Raw genomic sequence first — 26,763 nt, 5'->3', positions numbered from 1 at the left:
AGCTGGACGATGAATAAGGAAGACCAAAGAAGAGTTGACACCTTTGAATTGTGGTGTTGGTGAAGAATATTGAATATACCATGGACTGCCAAAAGAGTGAACAAATCTGTCTTGGAGGAAGTACGACCAGAATGTTTCTTAGAGGCAAGGATGGTGAGACTGCGTCTTACATACTTCGGACATGTCAGGAGGGATCCATCCCTGGAGAAGGACACCATGCTTGGTAAAATACAGAATCAGCGAGAAAGAGGAAGACTCTCAATGAGGTGTATTGACACAGTAGCTGCAACAATGGGCTAAAGCATAACAACGATTGTGGGCATGGCGCAGGACAGGGCAGTGTTTCTTTCTGTTGTACATAGGGTCGCTATGAGTAGGAAATCAAAAGAAATCAAAGAAAATTTTTGTTATTTTAACAATGAGAAATCCAGTTCTTTGTTTTATATATTATTTAATGTTAAAGCTCCTAAAAATCTCATAAATTAAACCATTAAACTTTAGTTAGATAAAATTTCGTATTAAATAAATTCCTTTTTAGTAAACCTCTTAAACGTTGTCTTTGTTCTATATTTCTTGTAGTACATCCTTTTAAAATGGCACCCAACAACAACAACAGTAGGAATTTTAATGCTGTTCTATTTTGTAAAATCATAACTTGAATGAATTTCAGACACTTCTCTGACTATAATATTTACAACTTTGCTGAGTTTACCAATAAGAACTTCTAATTCAGGAGTTAAAATATCTAAACCCATTAGTTAAATACTTTAGGAGAAAGGAAAATTGTTTCTTATATCCAGAAAGTAGGACCTTAAAACATCAGCAGTATCCCACAGAAAACCCATAGTATTCCTTTAGTCAGTCTTATGTAGTTAATTTCTGTTCCTTGTGATTCTGGATCAGCCACAGTCTGTCAAGCCATCAGCTTCTATGTAAGAGTTTTGGAAATCTTGATTCAGTATAGTCACAGTTCTTTTCATGAGTCTGATATAGTCCATCTTTTTGCTGAAATATTTTGGTCTGACGTTTTCAGCAAATAAGCAAAGTAAAGACTTATTTGCAGATGACGAATCTTAATAGGCCATGATTAATTTATAAACATAATAATACTCTTAATTATAAAATTCAGTCAAATAAAATCAGTTTAAAAAAGAACTTGAGACAGAAATATTTTTAAATGTAATGATTAACCTTAATTTTAAAGAGCCTCAGATATAATACACTATACAACAATTCTGAGACATAATACCATATAGTCAGGATATGCCAAGATTATCAAGTCTCTAAATACCCAAATAGTAATAAAAAGATTTCATAGTTTAACGATGTGAATGCCCCAGTTAGACCATTGGCTTTGATGCTAGATTCAAAAAATAAAGTTGTGGCCAAGTTAGCAATAAAGAAATAATAATAAAATTATGGCATAATATTATGCTTTTGCTGTCTAATATTAGGCAAAAACATAAGAGGAAATACTAACATATAAATTTTGACCCAAAGAGAATCAGGCATTTCTCTTGATTTTGACTGCACATTCCATGTAATTTATAACATATTCATGAAAGTTTCCTTTATATAAATTTTTTTTTCCTCAAGCCATGTGGCTTGGTTTTCAACTAAGCGATTTTATTTTAATGAGAGGCTGCACCTTTGTCTTCGAGGCAGATTACACAAAGAATAAATTAACCGTTTAACTCAGAAATCAAAGAAAATTTTTGTTATTTTAACTGAGAACCAGTTCTTTGTTTTATATATTATTTAATGTTAAAGCTCCTAAAAATCTCATAAATTAAACCATTAAACTTTAGTCAGACAGATAAAACTTTTGACCGTATTAAATAAATTTCTTTTTAGTAAACCTCTTAAACGTTGTCTTTGTTCTATATTTCTTGTAGTACATCCTTTTAAAATGGCAAAAATGAACACACTCATTAGCAGACCCAAATGTACATATATACACACACACATATATACCTTTTTTGTGTGTGTGTGCTATGAAAAGCAAAAGTATATAAACTTAAATTATGATGAATATCTGTTTACTCAATTTAATATCTGTAAGTTACCTAAAACGTACTGGAAATTATTTTAAGCTTGTATACCATAAAACATAATTGTTGAAATGAAGTTTGTTCAAACATTCCTAGTTTTTATTTAAATTTTACTATTTTTGTTAATCTAATTTTAGCCCTTAAAGATTTTAGCAGCCAGTTTTGGAAATTACAGTTTCTGTTCAATCGACAAATTCATTGAGATGGATATAACCTTAAGTCTCTGGCTATGGGTGGAAACATTTTCTAGGCCATTTTAGGTGTGTCTCATTGTGATTTTTATTTTTTACTTCTTAGAGCTCTCTTACTATAGGGTGAACTTGTTCATAGCTCTTTTATAATTAAGATCTCTCTAATTTTTAGTAACTGCAGTAAAGCAGCAATTTTTTCTTATTTTCTTGTGTCTTAAAAAAGTCTCCACTTAGTTGGAAGGCCCAAAAGCTTCCCTGGAGCTATATGACTTCAGAGACTGGAGGCTGGGGAGGCCTGATCCTGTCTCACCCTTACTCTCTTGACTCAAGGAAGACAAGATTGGATCATCCCAGTTCATTTACATATGTTTAAGTTGACCTAGGCATTTTGAAGGGCTGTCTACCTGGTAAATACCACAGCACTTCAGCAAGTTTGTAAATGAATCCATCAATTCTTGGCTAAGGATTTGCCCCACCCTCACTCTCTTGACTCAATTCACAGGAAAAAAACACAAACCAGATCTTAGATAAAACTTATTAACTTGCCAGAGCCTCAAATGGAGGAATATTAGACCTTTTGACAAAAACTGAGTGTCAAACAAAAGTTCCCCCAAAAGGAAAAGATACGACAACACTAATGGAAAGCTCATTTTCCCAAAGTGGCCACTGAAATTCTAAATTGCTTCTAGAATATTCAGTTTATAGTGTTTTTAAATAGGAACCCTAAACCAGTATGAGGCTGATAGCACACCCACCATCTTGAATAAGCAAGTGGTGGTGCCTGCCATCCTATTTGATATGAGAACTAACTCCTTCCATGTAAGCTATCTCCTTATTAGGTAATGTAGGAACTAACCCCCTGTCTTTAAGGTATCTCCTTATTTAGGTGTGCTTCCGGTTCTGCCTTAGTTAAAAACAAGAAACTGGGGTCTTAAGACCAGTTGAAACTGATCTGGAACCAGGTTTGGCCCGCCTGACATTTGCAATGCTGACAACCGTGTCCCTTGGATGACCTATTGACTTCAGAGGCTGAAAAACACCCCCCCCATCTATGCCCCGGACATGGGCAAAACGCCATCTTTGTGGCCTCCGTCTGAGACTGAGCAGGCGCAGAAGATCGGACCGTCCCAGGAATGCCTTTATAGGCCAAAGCAGTCAGCAGACTGACTCCACCACGGGGCGTCCCTGAAGACCGCAGACGCAGTTTACTTTACCCATATAAACCCCTCGGGCCATTGTTCAGGGAGCCACTTTGGTGACACAAGACCCAGTGGGCTCCTTTACTTGGCCAACTGAATAAAGCTGCTGCTTCCGCTCTCACCGCTTCTTGTCTTTCTAGCCTTGCCGAGCAGACTTGGAAGCATCTGGTGACAAGTGTCTCACTAGCAGGGGGATATCCATGCTCATTTATCAAAAATGTTAAGGTCTAAGGTTCAAGCTTTTGGTTTTCTTTTTCTTTTTTGAACTTAATTCATTTTGTTGGCTAGAGACCTTGTCTTTTATTTTAGATCTTAAATATACTAGTTTCTTTAATTGGAAAGTAAGAGTAGCTACTGATGATTTTAACTTAACATTGTGATTCTTTATTGAGAAACTCTATCATAAAACAGGTTCGGAGCTACCACTTCTCCCTGAGAATTCCATAAAACAGATCAGGAGCTATCACCTCCCCATAAGAATATGGCAAAACAGAGCACTATTTCCCAGGTTTTCTCTAGTGCTCTAGCCTGTCTTGCAACCACTTTATCCTGTCATGGGAGTCTTTAATGCTTGTGATGTGCACCGGCGACAGCCCTGATGGCTTTTACCAGTCGACCTGTGCCCGAATTTTGTGGCTTATAGTGACCCAGAGCTCTTTGGTAATAGAATTGTCTCTTTAATGTTTTAAGTGCAGGAGTCTGGACACTAAACTGCAGTTACCAAAAGAGTTAGTAAGCATCACTTTTAACCAGCTGGTCAAGCAAAATAGCTAAGAAAGATTCTCCTTCATCAGACAACTGGTTTTCAAAACAAATATGCCAAACAAAACTTAAGAAAACATGAGAAAGAACAAAAAAAATAAGCAAAGGCTCATTTTTCGAGGGCACTCACCCCATTGGTGTCCAAGGGACATGGAATGCGAACATGTGGGTCCAGAAGATAGGACCTCTCTTTGCTGGCTTCTGCTCTGCAGTCCAGATCTCCTTGAGGTTGAGTGGATTCATAGCTTTAGAATCCCTGCGACAGCTACACCATTAACTCTTGTAGGGTAAAAACACGACGAAGGTCAGTAAAGCAAAAAAGAAAGATTTTATTTGGCATATATTTAAAGAGGCAAAAGTAGGAAAAGGACAGGCATGCTGCCAGAGCCATGTCTTTCCGAGTGTCTGTTCCCAGTTTTTAAGGATGCATCTTAGCGGACTGCATTCTGGGATGCCTTGAACCTTCCCCATTCTCTGGATATTCCCCACTTACTCACACAACCTAATCCAGTGCACCAACTTAAAGGTACCTCAGTGGTCAATTCCTCCCACTTCTTGGGACTCTTCTAAGGCCTTACCTAGGAATTACCCTGTTATTTACCAAATAGCCTCAGATTCCTAATGCCCTCAATGGTCAGTTTCTTCTGCTTCCTGGGACTCTTCTAAGGCCTTACCTAGGTACTTACCAAACAGCCAGGTGCATTTTTTGTCTCCCACAGAGTCATCTTTTGGGTCCCAGGTGGATTGACTTTCAGAGCTCTTCCAAGGTCAGAAATCTAGTGGCACCATACATCGGGGACAGTCTTTTGTCCGATCCACCTCAGGAACCAAGCAGATGACTCCTGGCTGGCTTGTCAGAAATGTTACTGAGGGGAAACCCCAGGTTCTTGTGCGGCATGACTCCTATCGGCCAATAAATGAGAGACCAAGGTGGGAGAACAGGAAAGCACCTTTATTTCTTTGTATAAGGAAAAGGAGTCAGTCGGAGCTGCTGCCGCCAAGACTGCTCCCCAAGGGCGAGCAGACAAGTTACTTTTAAGGGGTTTACAAGTAGGGAGTTCATATAAATTACGTCAGCAACATTCTTAGTCATACTGTGTAGGTGCAGTGGGGTTTACATATAACCTCCAAGCAAAGGCAGGATTCAGATGCGAAGCTGGCGGGGAGGAAGCCCAGCAAAGGAAACAGGATTTTTAACGCAACACTGTGGGGGAGGAAACCAAGCAAAGAAAACAGGATTTTTAGTGCAACACTGTGGAGGCTCTGTCTCACTTCCACTACACAGCTCCACATATATCTGTTTGATGTCCTGGGGTTTTGCACAAGCGTGCATTTGAGAAAAGTATTCTGCTTTTAAAAAGATGGTGTTGGAAAACTACTGGTCCACTGTCATGGTATAAGCCCAGTGCTGATGGAAAAGCGTAGGTGACACATTTCTTTTCTCTTTCCCAGTTGTCCCTCACATCACGGATGCAATCCAGGAGTGGGTAATGAGACAGGCGTTAATACCTGTAGATGAAGATGGCCTGGAACCTCAAGTGTGTGTTATTGAGGTTAATATGCTTCTTTTCTAAATTCCATGATTCCTGCCTATATGAACAAGCATACATATTCATCTCCTTAGTCAGCCATCTATAACCGGTAAGACAATTACCACTGAAGCTTTTAGGCCTCCTGTCTCTGTCAGTGAATTATGTTACAATATGGCAGGTAAGGTCATAGTCATGTGGACCGGCCACAGTAGAAAGCAGTACTTTGTCCAAGTGATTCTCCTTTTTCAGCATTTATAGACTCACTTAGTACTGACTGTACCTATAAGGGTGGTGTGACACATTTTCATCTCCCTCTAGAGGAAGCCCACAGACTTTAGTAGGAGTGGTCATCTCCAAATGGGCATCGTTTGGTTTTACTGATTCAGGCTGTTGGATTGCAGTGTTCCTCAAAGATGGGAGACTCAGAGGTTCCAGCGGTTTGTCTATAATTGATACTTTTTAATACAAACGATGATCCTGGTTAACTAAGGAGATAAAATTTAGGCTTTGCTTTGTGAGTCCCATACAAGTAAAATTCCTAGTACCTCTCTCACCTGACCTTTGTCTTGAAATGATATGGAAAGATCCATGATAACCTTGAGGAATGGTGAGCCTGTCCAAAAAAGTCATCTTTTAGCACAAGGAAATGTCTAATTACTGTTAACTAACATTCTACAGGGCTAGAAAGTCTGTATTACTGCTATTACCGATAATAGATTGAGATGACAGAAAACAGTTGTTAGATAATGAAACCACCAGAGGAAGGTTTAGTGCTAACCTCTAAAATAACTTTGTTCTTCTAGCTTGGTGGAACAGTGGGAGATATAGAAAGCATGCCTTTTATTGAGGCTTTCCGTCAATTCCAATTCAAAGTGAAAAGAGAGAACTTCTGTAATATTCACGTCAGTCTAGTCCCTCAGGTAAGGTATTCAAAGTTGTACTTTGGGAGAAATGGACAGGAGGGAGAAAAGGATAATTTCCACTCTTTATCTGACATTTTTAAGTGCTCAAGGTACAGGAAGCAGGGAAGAAAGAACTTTTTTGTGTGAATTAAAAATTATAATTATATTTTTTGAAAGGATCAGATGGAAACATTTGGAAAGGGGCAATTACAGTTAAGAGACAGTGGATTGAACGTGTATGCATTTGTCTTTATTACATGGCGAACCTCCTAACTAAAGTAGAGGGTTTTTTTTAAGACGAAGATTTATAAAGAAATGGAATGTGAGAAGAGTCAACAGTAACAAAAGTTAGGAAGCTGGAAAGCAGATGGGCAAGTAGAAACTGACCTAGCAGACCTGAGGGAGCTGAATCCTGGAGAATAGAGAAGCAACCCTCTTTGCCCTGTAGAACCCCCAGAAGGCTTAGGAATTGGCAGCACCAGGCACTTCCGTAATCAGGGGATAGGGGTGGGGGTAGTAGGAGTCATAACTGCTGTTTCAGATGCAGTTAGACCCCCACATCTTCTCTAATGTGTACAGCCTGACATCAGCCCCTCTCCCACCTTGACAGAGGACTGTAGGATTTTTCTATGGAGAGGGCTTCTGGATGGGCACACACTAGGGACAGTTGAAGGCAGTAGTAGTACTGAGCTCAAAACATGGGAATTAAGTGTAATTTAGTGAGTTTGAGACACCCTTTCTTCTTCTGCCACTTGATTCCCAGAAGAAGCTGTAAGATTCTTCTCTGGGAATCTGACTAGCCCCGGAGAAACAACCCTGCCCTTGGGCTCCCCAGTGAAACAGGTCAGCGACTTCCAATCGGCCTTTAATAGGAGCTGGCATCCAGTGGTCCCCAGACATTTGGAGAAAGCGTCTAATGTGTAAGAGACCAAAACAACTGGATAAAGGGAACTGAGACTCTGCAGGGAGCAGGAAACTTAGGAAAAAAAACACTTGTCGGTAATGTCTTTAGAGAATTCAGAGGAGAGAAACTGCATCCATTAACAAGACCTGGATGCCGTAGGGGAACTCGGAACAATAGTTAACTCTTGGATATTAAAAACTGGATACCAGAAATGAAAAACTTAAGGGAAAGAAAGCTGAGGAAGTACCCAGAAAGTAGGAGAGAATTGGTAAGAAAATTAGATAACCAGTCCAGGATTCTAACATCCAGATAATAGGAGTTCCAGAAAATAAGAACAGAGAAACAGAGAAGTGGTAATTTGAACTAGGAGTCACCAGTTTTTAAAATAATATTTTATCAAAATACAGCCATGCCTGTTGTTTCCATATTGTCTATGGCTGTTTTTGCACAGCAGAGTTATGACAGAGACTCTGTGGCCCACAAAGCCTAAAATATTTGCTATCTGACCCATTATAGCAAACATTTGCTGACCTTTGATCCAAACAATTCAAGGATATTTCCAGAGATAAGCTTCTAGATTGAAAGGGCCCGCTGAATTCCCAGCATATTGCATGAAAAATGGCATATACACACATGTACACCCAAGGCACATCATTGTGAAATTTTAAAATAACCGGGCAGAAATTCTAAAAGCCTGTAAATAGAAAAATAAAGTTTTCTAAAGAGAAACGTCTAGGATCAGAATGGCATTAGACTTTTCAATACTGGCAGCTAAAAGATAGTGAAGCTATTTCTTTAAAACTGGTATGGGAAGATTTCCAACCTAGAATTTTATACCCAGCAAATCTATCAATTAAAATGTGAAAGGAGATTAAAGACAGTTAGTACATAGAAAACTGAGAATACCGATCACCAAGACTGGCCCCTGGACACCCTGCTAACTCAGAACTGAAGCTACTCCCAAAGTCCACCTTTCAGCCAAAGATTAGACAGCTCTATGGAACACACAGTAACACTCATGAGGAATGTGATTCTTGGTTCAGTCAAGTATAGGAGACCAAACGGGCAACACCTGCCCAAAAGCAAAGATGAGAAGGTAGGAAGGGTCAGGAAAACGGAACGAATGGACACTGAGAGCCCAAAGTGGAAAGGGAAAGAGAGTGCTGACACATTGCGGGGATTGCAGTCAATGTCACAAAACAATTTGTGTATAAAATTTTTGAATTGTAAACTAATTTGTGCTATAAACTTTCACCTAAAATACAATAAAAAAAAAAAACTCAGAGTACCAAAAAGAAAATGACAAAAACAAATAATTTAGTAATGTCAAGGAAAACAAAAAATTGACCAGAAGAGAAAAGTATGGGACAAGGTTTAACTGAATAGCAATTAAATACTCAAAAATATATAAACCCTGCAGAGGGATCTAACCAAAATCCTGAGATGGAGGCTGCAGGCACAGGAAGGGTGTATGTATAGTGGGGACAGGGGAGGTAGAGAGAGAGGGTGGGATCCCCAGCTAACAAATAGTCGAAAATATCTCAAACGAAATGTCAAAACATAGCAATAAGCATTCCAGAAGGGTCAATTAGAAGAGTTGCAGAGTGGTTGCCTCTGGGGCTTGGAAAATGGATGGGAGGGGGTGGATGAGGACTGGGTACCACTGTTCTTTAAGACAAACCTTTTAGAACTATTTGACTCTAAAATATGTGCTTATGTCACTTTGACAAATTAAATTCTATAAATGGTCAAATTATCTATTTCCCTAGTGAAAGGTGTTCAGGGGAAAGTCATACTTGAAAATTATTATAGAGAAATTAACTTTTTTTTTTTCTTTTGTAAAATAGCCAAGTTCAACAAGGGAACAGAAGAGTAAACCCACTCAGTATAGTGTTCAGAAACTTAGAGGGCTTGGGCTTTCCCCAGATCTGGTAAGAATTTCTGTTTACCTGGTTTCCGTGTGATCTTATATGTCTAATTCGAATCACTATGACAGGAAGGACCTTTGTTTTCTTGGCCTGCTTTCGATTTAAATTGATGGTGGAGAAAATAGGTAGTGCTCTGAACTGGGCTCTTACTTTACACGATTTCCATAACTGGCGTGCGTGAGGCCTTGTACTCTCCATGCCTTCTCTCTCCTCTCATTCCTTCATTTCTCCTTTTCCTTCCTACCCAAGAATAGCAACGAACGAGGAAAACCCCAGTTAGCTCGCGTGGTTCTTTGTCTGTTTAATGTCCTGCCATTTCTACTGCCATCTCATGGAATTTGGGGTTTAGGGATTTAGGTTCTGAAAATAGATAATGTATTTTCATAGTTTACTTTTGTTGTGGTCATTGTTAACATTTTAATCTGTCGTAGCAATGTGATGTCTGTTTTAATTTCATTCAGGAAAAACCCAACTTTGTCACCCCTTCTTTCTACCTAAACCGACTTGTTTGCTTTACTGCTAGATTGTGTGCAGGTGCTCAGATCCTCTTGAGACATCAGTGAAAGACAAAATATCGATGTTCTGCCACGTTGAACCTGAACAAGTAAGTAGCAATTTGATCTCCATGTAAATAAATCTTTTTTGCTTCTGATTGTCCTAGAGTCTCCTAACCAGTTTCACCAGGCTTGTTACTTTGTAGTTTGAGACAGTAGACAGTTCACAGAAGAACCGATACCCTTGTGCTCTATGACTCATCCTTTTCTTATCTCTTGTGGTTCCCCGATCATTCCTTTACCTCTCTTGCCTCTTTTCTCCTTGCTCCTTGTGCTTTATGCTTCCACCGTGCTGGGTGTCTTTCGGGTCCCTTAATGCCTGTCATGGATTGAATTGTGTCCCCCAAAAATATTTGTATCAGTTTGGCTAGGCCATGATTCCCAGTATTATGTGATTGTCCACCATTTTGTCATCTGTGATTTTTCTATGTGTTGTAAATCCTACCTCTGTGATGTTAATGAGGTGGGATAGGCAGCAGTTACATTAATGAGACAGTACTTAATCTACAGGATTGGATCTTGTCTTGAGCCAATCTCTTTTGAGATATGAGAGAAAAGTGAGCAGAGAGACAGGGGAACCTCATACACCAAGAAAGCAACACTGGGAGCAGAGTGCGTCCTTTGGACCGAAGGTTCCTGTGTGGAGAAGCTCTGAGTGCGGGGGAAGATTGATGAGAAGGACCTTCCTCCAGAGCTGACAGAGAGGAATGCTTCCCATGGAGGTGATCCCCTGAATTTGGACTTTTAGCTTGCTAGACTGTGAGAAAATAAATTTCTCTGTTAAAGCTGTCTTCTTGTGGTATTTCTGTTCTAGCAGCACTAGATGACTAAGACAACACCCCACACTCTTTCTAGTGCTGGGCTTTTGCACTTGCTAATTTCTGTGAGAAATGAGTGCTCCCTCTCCCTGTTGGTCTAACAATCTCTGCTTCATTGTCATCCTTCAGGGCCTGGCTAGGACATGGCTTTTTCAGAAAGCTTTACATGCCAAACCTCCTCGACCTCAAACCTCATGGTTAATCACTTCCCTCTTGAGGCTACCTGTGTCTCATACCTGCTGGTAGTGAGTGTACGGTGCCAGTGTGAGAACCAGTCAAGTTCATTCCAACTCATGGTGACTCATGTGTGACTCATGTCAGAGTAGAACTGTGCTCCACAGCATTCTCAATAGCTAATTTTTCAGAAGTAGATCACCAGGCCATTCTTCCCAAGGTACTTCTGTGAACTCAAACTGCCAACCTTTCTGTTAATAGCTGAGCACTTAACTGTTTGCACCACTCAGGGAATGAGCTTATCATATAGTCCCAGATGTTTGTGTGTGTCTGTGTTTGCCACCCCTAGTAGACTGTGGGCTTCTTCAGGTCAAAGACCCCCCTCATCAGCCTTGCGTACCTGGTGCCAGTTGTCGAGGGCATTGTAGGCTGTCAGACATATTTTAGTCTTTCTGTTAGCTGTGCTCATGGAGGGGACCTGTGGTGCAGGAAATCCAAAATGTTGGAACCTGTAATATATCTAAGCAGGGTGCTTAGCATGGAAATTCTAGGGGGTGATAAGTTGAGATGGTGGCATTGGTCAGGTTTAGCTGAAGGAGAGTGGAAGGGAAGTTATGGTCAAGGAATTTTGAGACTCGGTTATTGGATGTTTGAATTACACTGCTACATTTCCTGCATGGTTGTGTGTTAGTTTGTTAGTGCTGCTATAACAGAAATGTCACAGGCGGGTGGCTTTAATGAATAGAAATTTATGTTCTCACAGCTCAGGAGGCTGGAAGTCCAAAATTAGGGTTTCGGCTCTAGGGAAAGGCTCTGTCTGCTCTGAGGGGAAATCCTTGTCTCTTTCAGCTCTTCTTCCTTGGTGTCCTGTGATCTCCACGTGGCGTCAGTCTTTCTCCATTTGCGCTGGCATGCTTCTGTGCCTGATTTGCTCTTTTATTTCAAAAAGTGATTGGCTTGAGATGCACCCTGCAGTGACAGGGCCTCATTAACATAAAGAAATCCCTATTCCCAAACGGGATTACATCCATGGCATAAGAGTGAGAATTTCCCACATACAGTTTTGGGGGACACAGTTCATTCTGTAACAGGTAGTTCTCAACTTGGCTGCACATCGGAGTCACTCGGGGAGCTTTAATACATGCTGCTGTTTCCTCCCTCCCAGGATTCTGAGTTAAGCAGCCTGGGGTGCAGGGCTGCCTGCGTCCAAGGATTCAGAGTTAAAAGCGGCCTGGTGTGCAGGATGGGCTTCTGGATTTTTATAGCTCCCCAAGTGATTCTAATGAGTAGCTGAGTCTGAGAACGACTGGTCCTCTGTTAAGCCGTTCATGCATTCTTGGGACGGATTCTACTTGGGTATGGTTCTTTTTTTTTAAATCCACGTTCATAGTAGAGTAGCCATTAAATTTCTATTTTATTCTTTTTGAGTTGGTTTTGGTTATTTATATTTTTCTAGAAATTGGTCTCTTTTCTCTTTTCAAATTGAGAACAGATATTTTCCCAAGGACATACAGCCAGTAGGAGGCTATCACGCCAGTTAGTTTTTGTTAGTTTTTATTAAATAACCTCTTTTTCTTTTTTTAAACAGGTCATCTGTGTCCAGGATGTCTCATCTATCTACCGAGTCCCCTTGTTATTAGAAGAACAAGGGGTTGTAGATTATTTTCTTCGAAGACTCAATCTCCCTATTGAGAGGCAGCCACAAAAACTGCTGACGAAGTGGAAAGAGATGGCTGACAGGTATGCCTCAGTGAGGCGCTGGGGGATGAGCCTCATTTCTCTCGTTTGTAAGGCCTCAGGGAAGTCAGCTCTTGCTGTTGTACTTCAGTGCTTCTCCTGTCAACACATGTTGGAAAAGGTCTTAACGGGAACAGATGTTAGGATTGTTAAGAAGGCTTCTTAGCTGTCAGGAGGTTGCTTCCTGGATGAGGGAGTCCTGGTAGAGCTGGGGCGGGGTCCCAGGTCTCCAGGCAGCAAGTCCAGATTACTTTCTATCACAGTTGTCTCTTATCAGCTAGAAAGTCAATTCAAACAGGCATCCCAGTGCAGTGGGCTAGCACACAGCCCCGAAGGCCCAGACAAGTAGGCTCTGTTTTCTGGGCTGACCGTGGCTGGAGCGCTCTGTGTTTGGGAACGTGCTGCTCACCCACACCGGAAGGGATCAGCAAGGGCGTGCCGTCTTCTCTTACTAAAAAAAGACAGTTACCATTGAGTCGTTTCCAACTCAGGGCGGTTCCATTTGTGTCAGAGTAGAACTGAACTGTGCTCCATAGGATTTTCCACGGCTGATTTTTTATTTTTTTCAGAAGTAGATCACAGGCCTTTCTTCTAGGTGGATTTGAACTACCGACCTTTCAGTTAGCATCGAGCGTGATCACCATTTGCACCCCCTAGGGATGCCCTTCTCTTATTATTGCTGCCAAAACTCATTACCTCAAGGACTGTCCCCACTCCGCTTTCCTCTTCTTAAAGCTCTGTGGTGCCACACATTGCCTCATCATCCACGTCCAAGATCTTCACACAGTGTTTCAGAGCAGTGGGTGTGCCTGGTTTTAGCATTTGGGGAGGGAGCACACCTTCCATTGCTCTGACCGATCCCGTTCAGTATTTGTCCATTTACAGGTATATCTGTATGTAGCTACAGAAGTGGCACATAGTTTTATGATCATTTCTTCATAAAACATTACAAGCAGTAATTGTTTGAGAAGGGAGAGTGTTGACATGTTGTGAGGTTGTTAACCATTGTCATAAAACAATATGTGTACTAACTGTTTAACAAACAACTATTTGTTCTGTAAACCGTCATCTGAAGTACAATAAAAAAATCGCAAGCATTTTGCTCTGTTACTAATTATACTTTATAATTATAATTTTTAATGAGTATGGAATGCTCTGTTATGTGACCGCCCCATGATTTATTTGAATATTCCCTTCTTTTATAGGCACTTAGGTTGTTGACAGTTTTTTAGATTTTATTCTCTGTTAATTTTTTTTCTTGTTGGTCCTTGTGTAAAGAATTTGAGATGACTTACTGTCAGAAGTTTTGGTCCTGTAAATGTTTATTTATATAGTTCTTATTCCTTCCTTCCCGCATTGGACTGTTTCATACCATTTGGGTAGATTCCTACATGTAGAATCCCTGAACTGAAACACATAATGGTTCCTATGGCTCTTAGTATGTGTTACTCAATTTCTGTTTAGAAGTAACTGGTTAATGTAACAGTTTCTGTCTACGCCTGTCAACATTTAAATGCTGTTACGTTTTGAGATTTTGGGTTGATTTAAAGATAATAAGATACGTTTTCTTTTAGTGTGGATTTCTCTTGATATACTAAGTGAGCTAAATTTTCTTTATATTGGTTTACTAATCACATTAACTTTTGTGAATTGTCTGTTCACGTCTGTTAATTTTTTTGCTCGTTGGGATTTTAATTTTTGTAACCAATTTGTATGAGGTTTTGAAATAGTCTCTTTATACCAGCTTCTGAAGTCTACTTCTTTAAATAGCCTTCCATGTTGATTTGAAAATTACCTCCTGTTTACTGCTCTGTGCGCGGAACTCGGTTAATATCTGCTCCTATTATATTCTTTCCAACATGTCTGTCTTCTCCGTAAAAAGCAAGTGTAATGTCATGAGGTTATGTGCAGTCTCAGTAAATGGGTGTTTGTTGACCTTTGGTAGATATGATTGCTTGCTGGAGACCTGCTCTATTGCCCTCGTGGGCAAATACACTAAGCTCTTCGACTCGTACGCCTCTGTCACTAAAGCTCTGGAGCACTCTGCGCTGGCCATCAACCACAAATTGGAAATCAAGGTAAGAAGGGATGGTGTGAGTGTAGCCGAGGGGCGAACTGGGAGGCAGAGTTCATACTGACAGATGCTGTGTGCATATCTGCTTCATACTTTTGGAGCTCAGAATTTCTCTTTAGGGATGAAAAGATTTGTGGTTGGCTCCTGGCTTTGAGAGAACAGTGGGGCATTTTCAGGAAAGAATGAAGGGGAGACATGGTCAGAGTAGACACTGAGAGAGAGTGAATGCTTAGTTCTGAATATCGGGGACCAAATAAAATCACCCATGGAAATGGGCCGGAGACATGTTCCACAGTTGAAGGAACTGCCTGGGAACCATTCTAGATGCCTCGTGACTCTGAGGCCACGCCTTGGAGGCACTGAGTTTTTGGATTCCCTTTCTTAACCTGCGCTGGTACCGTTTTCCTCATCTGTAAGGTGGAAGTAATAACATCCATCTCATACACTGGTGCCTGGGACATGGGCGGCACTCGGTCAGTAGTAGTTCTTATGTTCTGGTCTGTAAAGTGGTGGGCAGCAGCTGAGCTGTGCAATGTGAGGGCAGCGGCCCTGCCGGCCTCTGCACGAGGCAGTAAGAGTGTCGAGGTTCAGAGCGTGGACTCAGGAGCTATATGGCCCAAATCCTGGCTCTACCACTTATAAGCTGTGTGACCCTGGGCAAGTCACTTCACCTTCTTTGTGCCTCAGTCTCCTTATCTTTAAAAAGATGGCGATAACACTTTCCATTTGGGGATGAATGGGGTGTGTGTGTACATTTGACAAAACTCATAAAAGTGTCCACTTAAAATGCTTGTATTGTATGTAAAATTATACTTCAGTAAAGTTGGAAAAAATGAAAAGAATTTCGGTAAGAGAGAGTATCTCTTGGATAGAAAACACTTGAGAGTCTATTCCAGTGGCTTAGCTGAGACGGGATCCTAAGCAGACCCCAGTGTGCAGCAGATGGAGAGCTGGACTTGGGAGTTGGATGATACTGAAGGAAACTCTTGCATTTTAAAATAGAAGAAAGATTTTCAGGTTTATTTTAAAATTGTAATTAAATTTAAACATATTGAAATTATTATTTTAAAACTAAGAAAGATGGAGTAGTGATAATATTATCTTAAAATTATGAACGAACGTGGCTCTGGATCATGAGCCTGCTCTTCCCTCCCCTGTGTGAACAACCCCCAGTACATAGATTCTACAGACCTGGAGCCGAGCACCTTACAGGAAGACCCTGCCCACTACCACGAAGCATGGCAGAAGCTCTGCAGTGCTCAGTAAGTCCTGTTCTCTGCCTCTGGTTTCCTGGGTTTTTTTAAAAGAACAAAATACTATCCTTTTGTGTCCTAGTAATAAGTAATCTGCTTGTTTAAATATTTTTAATTACTGAAGGGACTATATACTATATGATTTAAGCCTTACAAACTACAACTGACCAATATAGTTGAGCCTGAAGAAAACTAGTCCCCAGTTTATTGGTCTGCTTCGCTACATGTGTCCATTGATGAGGCTTGTTTAAAGATTTTTATCCACAACATTTGATTTGTGCCTGTCAGTAAAAAATATTTTGCTTTTGGCAACAAGTATTTATAATCGGAAAAAATTAGGAATACTTTCTATTTTACTAAACGATTGAATGTTACGGAGGCACTCCAGCTATCACTGAGACTTTTGGTCACTTTGGCACACTGAGCTGGCGCGGAAAGGCCCCCTCCTACTCCAGCACACGTAGAAACGCTGCATAATAAAGGGGGAGCACTTTCAGCCAAGAGGTAAAATAAATGATATTAATAGAAATTAGGAATTATGAAAGAATCAGTGCCTGGGGCAATATTAATTGTGCAGTTACTGTATTTTTTTTTTTATTGTGTATACTACATATTCTAATCACTTGTTATAAGCATTTTCTAACATTATTAAGAAGAGTCCACAGTTTAGTATGTTTTTTAAGTTCCTGGTGTTTGCGTATATCTCATTGGCAGTCTTTAAATAGCGCAGTCCTAGCCACAAAATATATGGAGTGACTTCATGGCATTAGTGTCTCAGTAATGGCTGCGTAGGTGTGTACTGCAGGCTGGACCGGTGGAAACGGGAGTTGCCATGTGCTTTGTTCTGTTTTGCAGTGGAGTGCTGGTTCCAGGAGGGTTTGGAGTTCGAGGAACGGAAGGAAAAATCCAAGCAATCAGCTGGGCTCGAAAACAGAAAAAGCCTTTTTTGGGTAAGGAGCTGCTCAGTGCACTCTTCAGTCAGAGTAGGAAAGAGGAAGAGAAGGTGCCGTGTGGGCGCCCATCCATAAAACGGGAAGGTCATTGAAACAGACTATAGATGCCCTCTTTCTAGATAGCAGCTCAGGTAGAGGCCTTTTTGGTTCTTTTTGGGAGAAATTCAGACTTGCCTTTAAAATGGACAAGCTTGTGAGCTACATGTAGATGTCATGGAATTTTGGGTGGGATGAAATATCAACTAGGAAATCCTGTCCACTTAAGGACTGTTCGACCATTCATGTCAGATTGAGTACTGTTACCTCCTCATGTGTGTTACTGTTACCTCCTCACGTGACACGCCTGCCGACTGTAATTGGACACCGTGATTTAGGGTACTTTTCATGATGCTTTAAATTTTAGTAATTTTCACCTTCATCAGGTGTAAGTGGGGACTCCATGACAGGTTCCCTTAACTAGAATTTTTAAGTTCTGAAAAGGATATTGCTTATCTGTAAAACAGAGAAATTTTTCCAATTTGGAAGCCCCGTGTCCACTTGGACCCAGTGTTTGGAATCTGGTACAGAGAGAGCCGAACAGCAGGGGGTGCTTGTTTGTAGCAGGAAGTGATGGGAGTTTGATCGGGACTGTAGATCTGTGAACAGATGGGCACAGAGTTCACAGCAGGCTGGTTAGAAACGTGGGAGCTACATTCTCAGTGGAGCTTCATTTGTTTTTCTCCCCACTCGGAAGGTGTGTGCTTAGGAATGCAGCTGGCTGTGGTTGAATTCTCAAGAAATGTGCTGGGATGGCACGGTGAGTGTCCGTTTAAAAGCTCCTGCCTAATATTAGACGGCTTTAAGTTCCTGCTCACCTTTTCCCTGGAAGGACAGGAAGCCTGATGATGCACGTTGGGCGGTGGGAGCAGAGGAGAGGGGGACAGGCCTGGTTTCTCAGTGCCTTGCTGGGTGCAGCACAGGGGATCACCGTGTTTATGGAGGTGAAGCCTGGCTCCTCAAAGCTGATGGCACAGAAATGAGGGAGCACTGCTGAGCACACAACCCAGCTTTATGCCCCTGAATCACTGTGGTGACCATGGCCACCATCACGGGGCTGTGTCCAGTGAGAAAACGGGTCTAAGTGAGGCTTAGCTACTGTGAACTCGGGCTCTGGAGCCACCAGACCTGGGCTCAGGTTCTGACTTAAAGTGATAATTACTGGGGTGATTTTAGGGAAATTTCTGAGCCTTGTTAAATTTTTTTTTAATATTTTATTGTGTTTTTGGTGAAAGTTTCCACCGCAAGTTAGGGCCCCATTTGACAATTTCCACACACATTGTTCGGTGACATCAGTGCGTCTTTCACAGCGTGTCAGCGTTCTCTTTGGTTGTGTTCTGGTTGTTCCATTTCCAGTACTCTAGTCTCCCTGCCTCTTATCTTCTCTGGGCCTTTGTTTGTTTCTGTAAAATGAGGATAACAACGGCACCTACTTCACATGGTTGTAAAAACTAAGTGAAATAATTGATGTAAATAGTCCTCAGCACCACCTGGCGTATAGGAAATGCTCGGCGATACCAGCTCTTGGCCCAGCTAAGGTGCATCCTGCGTAACAGACCACCCTCAAACACAGTGGCTTCATGCAGTGGTGATTTAGTATTTCTCAGTGTTCTCCGGGTTGACTGCACTCGGGGGGCGGTTTCTGTGCTCCACATGGTGTATCTGCGATCACTCCTGCCCTGCGTTCCGGCAGGGACCTCGAGATGGTCTTCCCGTGCGGCGGCTCATCATTTGCTCGTTCAGCCCAAGCTTCTTCCCAGCGTGGTGGCTGTCTTCCAAAATGACAAGCCCAACGTGCCAGCAAGTCACATGGCCAAGCCCAGAGTCAGTGTGGAAAGAGATACACGAGGGTGTGGTTCATGGGGCCTCTGATGTCATAGTCGGCCATAGCCCCTTTATTCTTAGCCCAACTGACAGATACCGGATTTTCAGAAAGACCTTGTAAGTTCTAAAAAAAAAAAACAGCAACTTGAAGGCATGTACTAGCTCTGTAAAGTATGGGTGGTTCTCTGCGGCCAGCTTGCTGTTAGGCGGAGTTCCCATTTTGCGTTTTTCCTGAGGCTGCTTCACAGTAACCCCGAGGGGGTGGGAGCTCAGTTTTGTAGGAAGAGGTTCTCTGGTTTCTGACTTCTTAGCTCCTGACAGGTACTGTCTTAACCACCCAGCACCCCAGAGCTGGCCTTCCAGGAACCTGGACCCTTCCCAGCCGTGATCCCCTGCCTCACACTCAGGTTCCCAGACTGGTGACTGACCTGGTCATGAGCTTACCCTTCAGTTGAGACCTGTCCCCGGTTCAGGCCCAGGAGGGGAACAGTACCTACTATTCACACAGAAAGAACCAGACACACAGTACCAGGAAATTGATTGTTTTCCTTTTAGTCTTTAGAGGTTTAGCTTATGGTTAGATGGTAAATTCAGTCAAGGATGGAAAGGCTATTTGAATTTTGAAATCAGTTAATTTCTCATTTTGCTATTGAGCAATGCAGGCGAGTAAGGCAATGTATTAGATGCTGAGGATGAAAGAAATAGAAACAAAAAATAGCACTTGCCCATCTTGGAGAGAGAGTCTGAAACAGAAAGTAATATAAGAATTGTCATAAAGATGCATTATCTCAGTAAAGATTATTGGGTTTTGCCATTGGGTTTGGTGCCCCCTTTTTGTACTGCTTGACTTCCCAGAGTTACCGATTCAAGAGAAAGCATTGACCTGAGTTTGTGTGTTGAGTATTTCAAGCCTTAAAAATGCTGTCCCTAGGTTTTGTTCTAATCATTGAATGACTTTAAACTGAGGAGGGAAGCTATGATTTAGAGCTTAGGAATGAAACTATTAAATAATCAATTTTGTTTGTAACTATTTTCCTAACACAGGTATTTTAATTTTTCAGATGCCAATTCTACAGAGTTTGACTCTAAGACGAGTCACCCCGTGGTGAGTCAAGTGTTTGAATCTCACTTAGAAGGTGTGGGAGGGCCTTTTATGAAAGTGATTGATGGCTAGAGGCAGGAAGTGAGACCACTTCGGTCCATCCCAAAGGAACCTGAGGTTTGCTCTTTTAGGCTTACCGGACAGGAAGAACTTCTATTTTTCACTGTGTAATTCTTCAGTACTCTTCCCAGTTTTCCACAGAAAAATTTTAAGATAGGTACCGCCATAGCCAGCTGCAGGGGATTCCTGATTAAAATAATGAAAACTTGTTTGTTTTCTGAACACCTCCAGGTCATAGACATGCCCGAGCACAGTCCTGAGCAGATGGGCGGAACCATGAGGCTGGGCAAGAGGAGAACCGTGTTCCAGACCAAGAACTCAGTCATGAGTAAGAGCTGCCTCGTGCCAGCCTGGGCCTTCGGCTCAGTACACCTGGGACTCGTGTCTCGGGTGATGCCGCGGCTCTGAAGGACCAGGCTGGCTATTTTGGTTTTATTCTTGCTTTTGAAGTTCTTTTTATTCTCCTCCTATTCTTGCTCTTTTAGAATGTAGTGTGATAGCCAAAGACACAGTGTGGGTCTGGGAAAGGTCACTGTCTATGCAGACAGGGACCTGGGGCACCTTGGTTATGGTCGACACACTACAATGAGACAGTTGGGTTAAGTCCATTATAATCTGTTACTTCCTTATACTGTTCGGTTGAACTGTATGGAATTTCCATATTTGACCATGTTCATCCCACAAAAATGGCAATTTCATATGGTTCAATCTAAATGTTGTTAGGTGCCGTTGAGCCGGTTGTGACTCACAGAGGCCCTATGTATAACAGAACGAAACACTGCCCAGTCCTGTGCCATCATCAGTCTAAACAGATTTTATTATAGCAAAGTACTAATAGGTGCTAAAGATTTAGGGAAAATTTGGGGAGGAAAATATTTAAGAAAAATACCCTATTAGCCAGGTGTTTTTTTCTTGCCCGCTGGGAAAATTCCTCCTTTAATCTGTTAGCAATAGCGCCCCTGTGTCTGACTGAGAGTTTCGTAACAGCATAGTTTGAGAATCATTTGAGTAGATGATCTTCAGGTCCTGAAATTTTCAACTCTAATATTCGGTGGTTTAGGGAATCTCACCAGGTGGCCGTGAAGGAGTCAGTAAAGCAGTCCATTTGCAAATGCAGTGCTTCTTCACCCACAGCCACCAGTCGCCTTGGATGCTGTGAGGCACTGTGACTTGAACCGCGTGGTGCTGGCCCTAAGCATCTTCTGTGTAGCTCGTAAAATGTCTTCCTTCCCCAGGTCACTCACAGGGCTTCAGCCTTTTGGTACATTCTGATTGGTTTTCCATGGCAGTTTCCAGCAGAATTGTGCTTTGTATTTTAGTGATTATGTGTTTGAAGGTGGTGGGAAAAGTCTGCCCCTGTTATGATTTTTCTTAGAGTGCTCAGAAAGTCAGTAGCCCAAGATTTAGTGTAAATCATGCTGTTAAAAGCTGGTGATCGTGCTTGGTAGAAGAATCGTAGAACTACCTTCACAAGCCTGGCGGTGTAGATGATGAAACGTAAAGTGGGAGCAGGGTGTGGTTGTGAAGACATTATGTGGTGAAATGAGAGTTCTTTACATCAGACTGCTTGTTTGTCAGGAAAACTCTATGGTGATCCGGAATTCGTGGAGGAGAGGCACCGCCACAGATTTGAGGTGAGGACTTGAGCTTTGTGACCTTTAAAATGTTCTCCTTTCTGTTACTCTAGAAACACAGCTGAAAGACCAGGAAAATTATCTTTCATGCTTCAACAGGTAAATCCAGTCTTGAAAAAGTGTTTGGAAGAGCAAGGCTTGAAGTTTGTTGGCCAAGATGTGGAAGGAGAGAGAATGGAAATTGTTGAGTTGGAAGGTGATTACTTGGGCAGCTTATTTAATGGAAAATTTAGTTTCTTGGCATATGGGAAAATATAAGAATGTAAGGTGTTGCCCATGACCTCACAGAATTAGGAAGCAGCACTGTCTTGTGAGGGGAAGGGCCTTGGTGGACAATGTATCTGGAGCCTTCGGAGGATCATGCTTGTACCATGGTTTTCCTCGGGCAGCTGTTTAACCTCTAGGTCTCAGTTCCTCGTTCTAAAATGAGACTTGGACTTGGTATTAAAGCCCCTTCAGATCTCACAGGAACTGCATGACCCAGTCCTTGGGAAGTCATGGGAGCTAGGGAAGCAGGGAGCAACAACCAGGAGAGGACAGACTTGTGGAGGAAAGGATGTAAATCTCCTGTGTTTTGGGGTTACCTTTTGCCTACAGCCAAATTAAGAAGTTATTTTTGAATAATTTAGGGTCGATGGAAATAGGAAAAGATTTTTTCTCATGCTTTTTACCTCCTATGCATAACATTCATAATGAAGCTGTTTCTTTTGAATTTCTTTTTCAGATCATCCTTTTTTTGTTGGGGTTCAGTACCACCCTGAATTCCTGTCAAGACCTATCAAGCCTTCCCCGCCCTACTTGGGCCTTCTCCTAGCCTCGGTAGGGAGGCTCTCACATTACCTGCAGAAAGGCTGCCGGCTCTCGCCTAGGTAGGTTCACTGATCACTCATTCAGCAATTTCTCATCTTCTCCAGTCCTTTAAAAGATGGGAAAACAAACCGTTGCCATTGAGTCAATTCTGATTCATAGCCACCCTATAGGACAGAGTATAACTGCCCCATAGAGTTTCTAAGACTGTAAATCTTTATGGAAGCCGACCGTCACTCTCCCGCGGAGCGGCTGGTCGGTTCGAACCTCCAACCTTTCATTAGCAGCTGGGCACTAAACCACTGTGCCACCAGTGCGCCATTCAGTCCTTTAGGAGGTCACTACTTCATTGTGATGAGGCATCACATGGTCATTATTGAGAAAAGTCACAAAGCAGAGCATCGTTCTGTAGCGGGTCCTTGGGCGGCCTGCCATATGCTCCTCCTCACATTTGTGTGCACGTTTCCTTTCCTGGGCTTTGCTCAGGTGCTGCTGTGCCGCCTCTGCCACCCTGCTTAGTGGCCATGTCCCTCTCCTGCAGCATCTGGCTTCCTGTAATGCTAATCTGATCACATTTGGCAGTAGGGCCCTGTGGTCTGTGTTAGGGGGCGTATCACACCCCATTGCTACCTTTATTAGATACCAGTTAGTTTCTCTGAGTTGATGGCTAGGGTATCATGACTGAAGTTTAAATTTAAAATTTAGTTATTAGAAGAAAATCCCTCCTCAGCCTCATGCTAAATGTGTCATGTAGTAAAGAGTCTTTCTAATCCTGTTGTGTACAGACAAGGGTCCCTATAGTAATGGTGGCTACAAAAGCAGGGACATAAAGTGAATTTTGGGTGGGAGATGATGAATAAACATCTGACTTCTACAGGGACACCTACAGTGACAGAAGTGGAAGCAGCTCCCCTGACTCTGAAATCACTGAATTGAAATTTCCACCAATAAATCATGACTGAATCTGGTAATGTAAGTGATATTTTTAAGGTTTATTATTGTTATAACATGGTGATAACATAGTAGGATTATAAGGAAGTTTAGCGCTGACAATTTTTATTTGCCAGAGAATGAAAGTGGCAAAGTCACTGTGGGTGTCAGATGAGCGACAGGCACCCCCTGCTGAGGAGGGTGGGGGAGGGGACACCTCCTCCAAGTCACATTGCACCTACCCACCCTGTTCGGGGGACTCCAGTGGGGGAGGACAACAGTCACTGGGTGGTTGGTTTTCTCAACTGATTTGTCCTGTTACGTCGTTTCGTGATTGCTATGTGCAGGTGCCAGTCTGATCAGTTCTAGGGGAGCTGGATTCTTAGACCTTCTTTATTTTACTTGGCCATAAACTTGGGAGATCTTGAAGGAGGTGACATTATGGCATTTGTCATTTTTGCCAGGCCTCACTTTTTCATCAGGGAGTGCTTTAAACCTGATATTGCTTATAAAATAAAGTTTCTAGGTCAGTCGTTGCTTATTCTGTAAATTCTTCAAAACCCAATTATTGAGTAGACTTTGAATGTTTGTCTTTATACTGACAGTTTGTAGATTTGTAAAGTGCAGTGACTGTATGGGCAGTGCCGTGAGTTGTATAACGTCCTGTTAAGATGAACTGATAGGATGGTGTCAGAACAACACATTCTGCTGGTGAGGGTGTCTGTCAGAAGGGGTTTGGGGTGTTGGTCAGGAATCTGTGGGCTCTGAAAGGGTAACCAGGTTTATGGGTGTGGCTCCACAATGTGGGGGGTCCAACCACAGGTAAAATGAGTTCCAGCCCCAAGGCTTGGGCAAGTAAACCCATTGCTGTGAGTCTGTCCTGACTCATACTGACCTTATAGGGCAGAGAACTACCCCACAGGATTTCCAAGGCCATAATCTTTATGGAAGCAAACTATTGCACCACTGGGGCTCTTTTCAGGTAGGTAGGCCTCCCTGAATCCTGTACACCTTTCCCCCCTTACCTGCAGGCCTCTTACGGTGCTGGTCTGATCTGCATGATCACATGATCGGCGTGTTTTCCCTTCTGCCTTAGTTGATGAGCCACCCGGCCTGTGGTAACCTTAAGTGTGTGAGTGGTATGAGAAGCAGGATCGGATTACCCAATAAACAAGGTACACACGGGCTGACTTGTGCTTAGTTACTAATCTGTAGTGAACAATTTCACATGGTTTCACCCCATCAAAGATGTGAAACTGTTCACTACAGATTGGTGAGTAAGTACAAGTCAGCCTGTGCTTACCTTGCTTACTGGGTAATCTGTCCCTGTTAGGGATTATAAATTTCAAAAGATCCTTTGTTTCCATAGGAAGGTGCCATGGGTTGGGAGAGAGACAGATGCCAGCCATATCTAGAAGCAGAATCTGTGACATGGTGAAAAACTGTAAAACTGTTCACTACAGTTTACAGACTAGCCACAAGTATGCCCGTGCTTACCTTGCTTATTGGGTAATCCACCAATGGCTGTTGGCTATTTGACAGTCTAAGCCACTAATATCAAGAGAAAGGAAACTTTAACAGTAAAGGAGGCAGATACTTGGTCAATTACGTGGAATTTTCTAACTGCCTCGATAAGCAGAGAATTCCCATAGGCGGCATTGTTAAGAGGCTCAGTGCTATGGAAATAGAGCGTTTGTATTACAGGGGCGGAGGCAGGAGTTGATGAAAGATCTTGAAAATGTATGCCTCTGTCGGAAACCCTGGTGGCATAGTGGTTAAGAGCTACGGCTGCTAACCAAAAGGTTGGCAGTTCGAATCCACTAGGTGCTCCTTAGAAACCTTATGGGGTAGTTCTACTGTATCCTATAGGGTCACTATGAGTCGGAACTGACTCAACAGCAGTGGGTTTTTGTTTTTTTTTTATTTTTGGGGTAGGAATTACAGCTTTAGCTGCTACTTATTCACGCTAGGCTCCTACTACTATTCTTCAGTGAAAAGCAGGCACATAGTTTACCAGGCAGCTGACTGTAACTCCTAGCGTTTCTACTTTAACAGACATCACGTAATTGCTAAAATGTTTGCTTTTTTTTAAAACAGGGATGATTCCTCAAGAAAACCTTCAAACTTTGATAGCGTTTACAGATTTGATTTTACACACAGCTTTTGACACTTCCTTTAAATTATGTTTTTATTAAAATTATTTTATTATGAGGGAAAAGGTATTTTCAGAACTTTGTTACTACCATATCTGTCTTAGGCTGGGTTCTCTAAAGAAGCAAAACCGGTAGAACGTGTAAATATATATATAGAGAGAGATTTGTATCAAGGAAATGGCTCACGCAGTTGTAGAGGCTGGAACATCCCAAGTCCGTGGGTCAGGCTGGAGGCTTGTCCTGATTTACGTAGCCGTAGGGGCTGGCGAACCCAAGGTCAGCAGGTCAGCGAGCAGGGCTGTTGCTCACAGGCTGCACAGATGGATGAATCCCAAGATCAGCAGGCAAGAACGCTGCCAGCTCAAGTCCCAAGAATCAGAGGTCAGATGAACAGGAGCCAGCTGCAGGATCCACAGTGAGCAAAAGCCCATGAGCCTTGCTGGAATGTCCACTTATATTCAATGCCAGCCACACACCCAAGGAAACTCCCTTTCAACTGATTGGCTACTCACAGCAGGTCCCATCACAGGGGTGATCACAACATCGTATGACTGCCAAAGCACTGAGAATCATGGCCCAGCCAAGTTGACACACAGTCTTAACCATCACAATGTCCATCATGTGTATTGACTCCTATGTGGTGCACTGCTGTTGATACTGCTGTCTGGTTCTTGAGTTTCTGAGAGAAACAGCAGCAGGTCTGGAAGGGAGCTGAGGATGGACGGGTAAAGCACCCCTCGATCACCATGTTTCTCCAACCACCTTGTGTCGTTGTGGATTCTAGTGCATTGCCTGTTGGTTTTCCTTTGGATGCCTGAGCCATTATAAAAAGTGTGCCACATGGACTTATAAGCACAGAAAGGTATGCTTAGCTAGTACTTAGAACACTTTGGTGCTGTAAACTTGAGGGCATTGCTTGCCACCAAGAACAGTAAACAAGAGTCAAAATCTAGACACTGCCCTGAGCTATGGGGACTTTCAGTGCCAACTGTGACTGGTACCTATCCAAAGGGACAGTCACTCTGATGCTGTATGAAACGAGAAGAAGTCTGTTCTTCTCTGAAGTATGATTTAAACCTCCCATGCCTCTGGCCACGCTTCCTCTTCCCAGGGCTGGGAAACACTCCTTGCTTGCATCAAGGGATTGCTTTAAAAAAGAACAAAGAACTATGGAAAACTGCCTCT

General features: G+C 42.3%; 1 protein-coding gene across 4 annotated transcripts in view; it reads left to right on the top strand.

The window, feature by feature from the left end:
* LOC101347469 (CTP synthase 1-like) overlaps positions 1-25,734 on the top strand; it is a 36,636-nt gene extending 10,902 nt beyond the window's left edge. For 2 of the 4 annotated variants that reach the window (XM_023726615.1, XM_004368486.2), the window contains 16 exons: positions 5,656-5,756; positions 6,539-6,655; positions 9,389-9,472; positions 9,993-10,073; positions 12,604-12,755; positions 14,698-14,830; positions 16,000-16,088; positions 16,935-17,029; positions 17,766-17,828; positions 19,954-19,997; positions 20,286-20,382; positions 21,633-21,688; positions 21,788-21,884; positions 22,413-22,557; positions 23,373-23,467; positions 25,523-25,734. In XM_023726615.1, the coding sequence (XP_023582383.1) occupies positions 5,694-5,756; positions 6,539-6,655; positions 9,389-9,472; positions 9,993-10,073; positions 12,604-12,755; positions 14,698-14,830; positions 16,000-16,088; positions 16,935-17,029; positions 17,766-17,828; positions 19,954-19,997; positions 20,286-20,382; positions 21,633-21,688; positions 21,788-21,884; positions 22,413-22,557; positions 23,373-23,457 (1,401 nt within the window). In that variant the 5' untranslated portion in view covers positions 5,656-5,693 and the 3' untranslated portion in view covers positions 23,458-23,467; positions 25,523-25,734. The remainder of the gene's footprint in view (positions 1-5,655; positions 5,757-6,538; positions 6,656-9,388; positions 9,473-9,992; positions 10,074-12,603; positions 12,756-14,697; positions 14,831-15,999; positions 16,089-16,934; positions 17,030-17,765; positions 17,829-19,953; positions 19,998-20,285; positions 20,383-21,632; positions 21,689-21,787; positions 21,885-22,412; positions 22,558-23,372; positions 23,468-25,522) is intronic. The other 2 variants (XM_023726616.1, XM_023726617.1) reach the window with 1 other exon arrangement.
* Positions 25,735-26,763: the final 1,029 nt, after the last annotated feature.

Source organism: Trichechus manatus, unplaced genomic scaffold, assembly GCF_000243295.1.
Source record: "Trichechus manatus latirostris isolate Lorelei unplaced genomic scaffold, TriManLat1.0 scaffold00001, whole genome shotgun sequence".
Taxonomy (NCBI): domain Eukaryota; kingdom Metazoa; phylum Chordata; class Mammalia; order Sirenia; family Trichechidae; genus Trichechus; species Trichechus manatus.
Note: the sequence above shows the minus strand (reverse complement) of the source record. Positions and strands in the feature narration are given on the sequence as shown.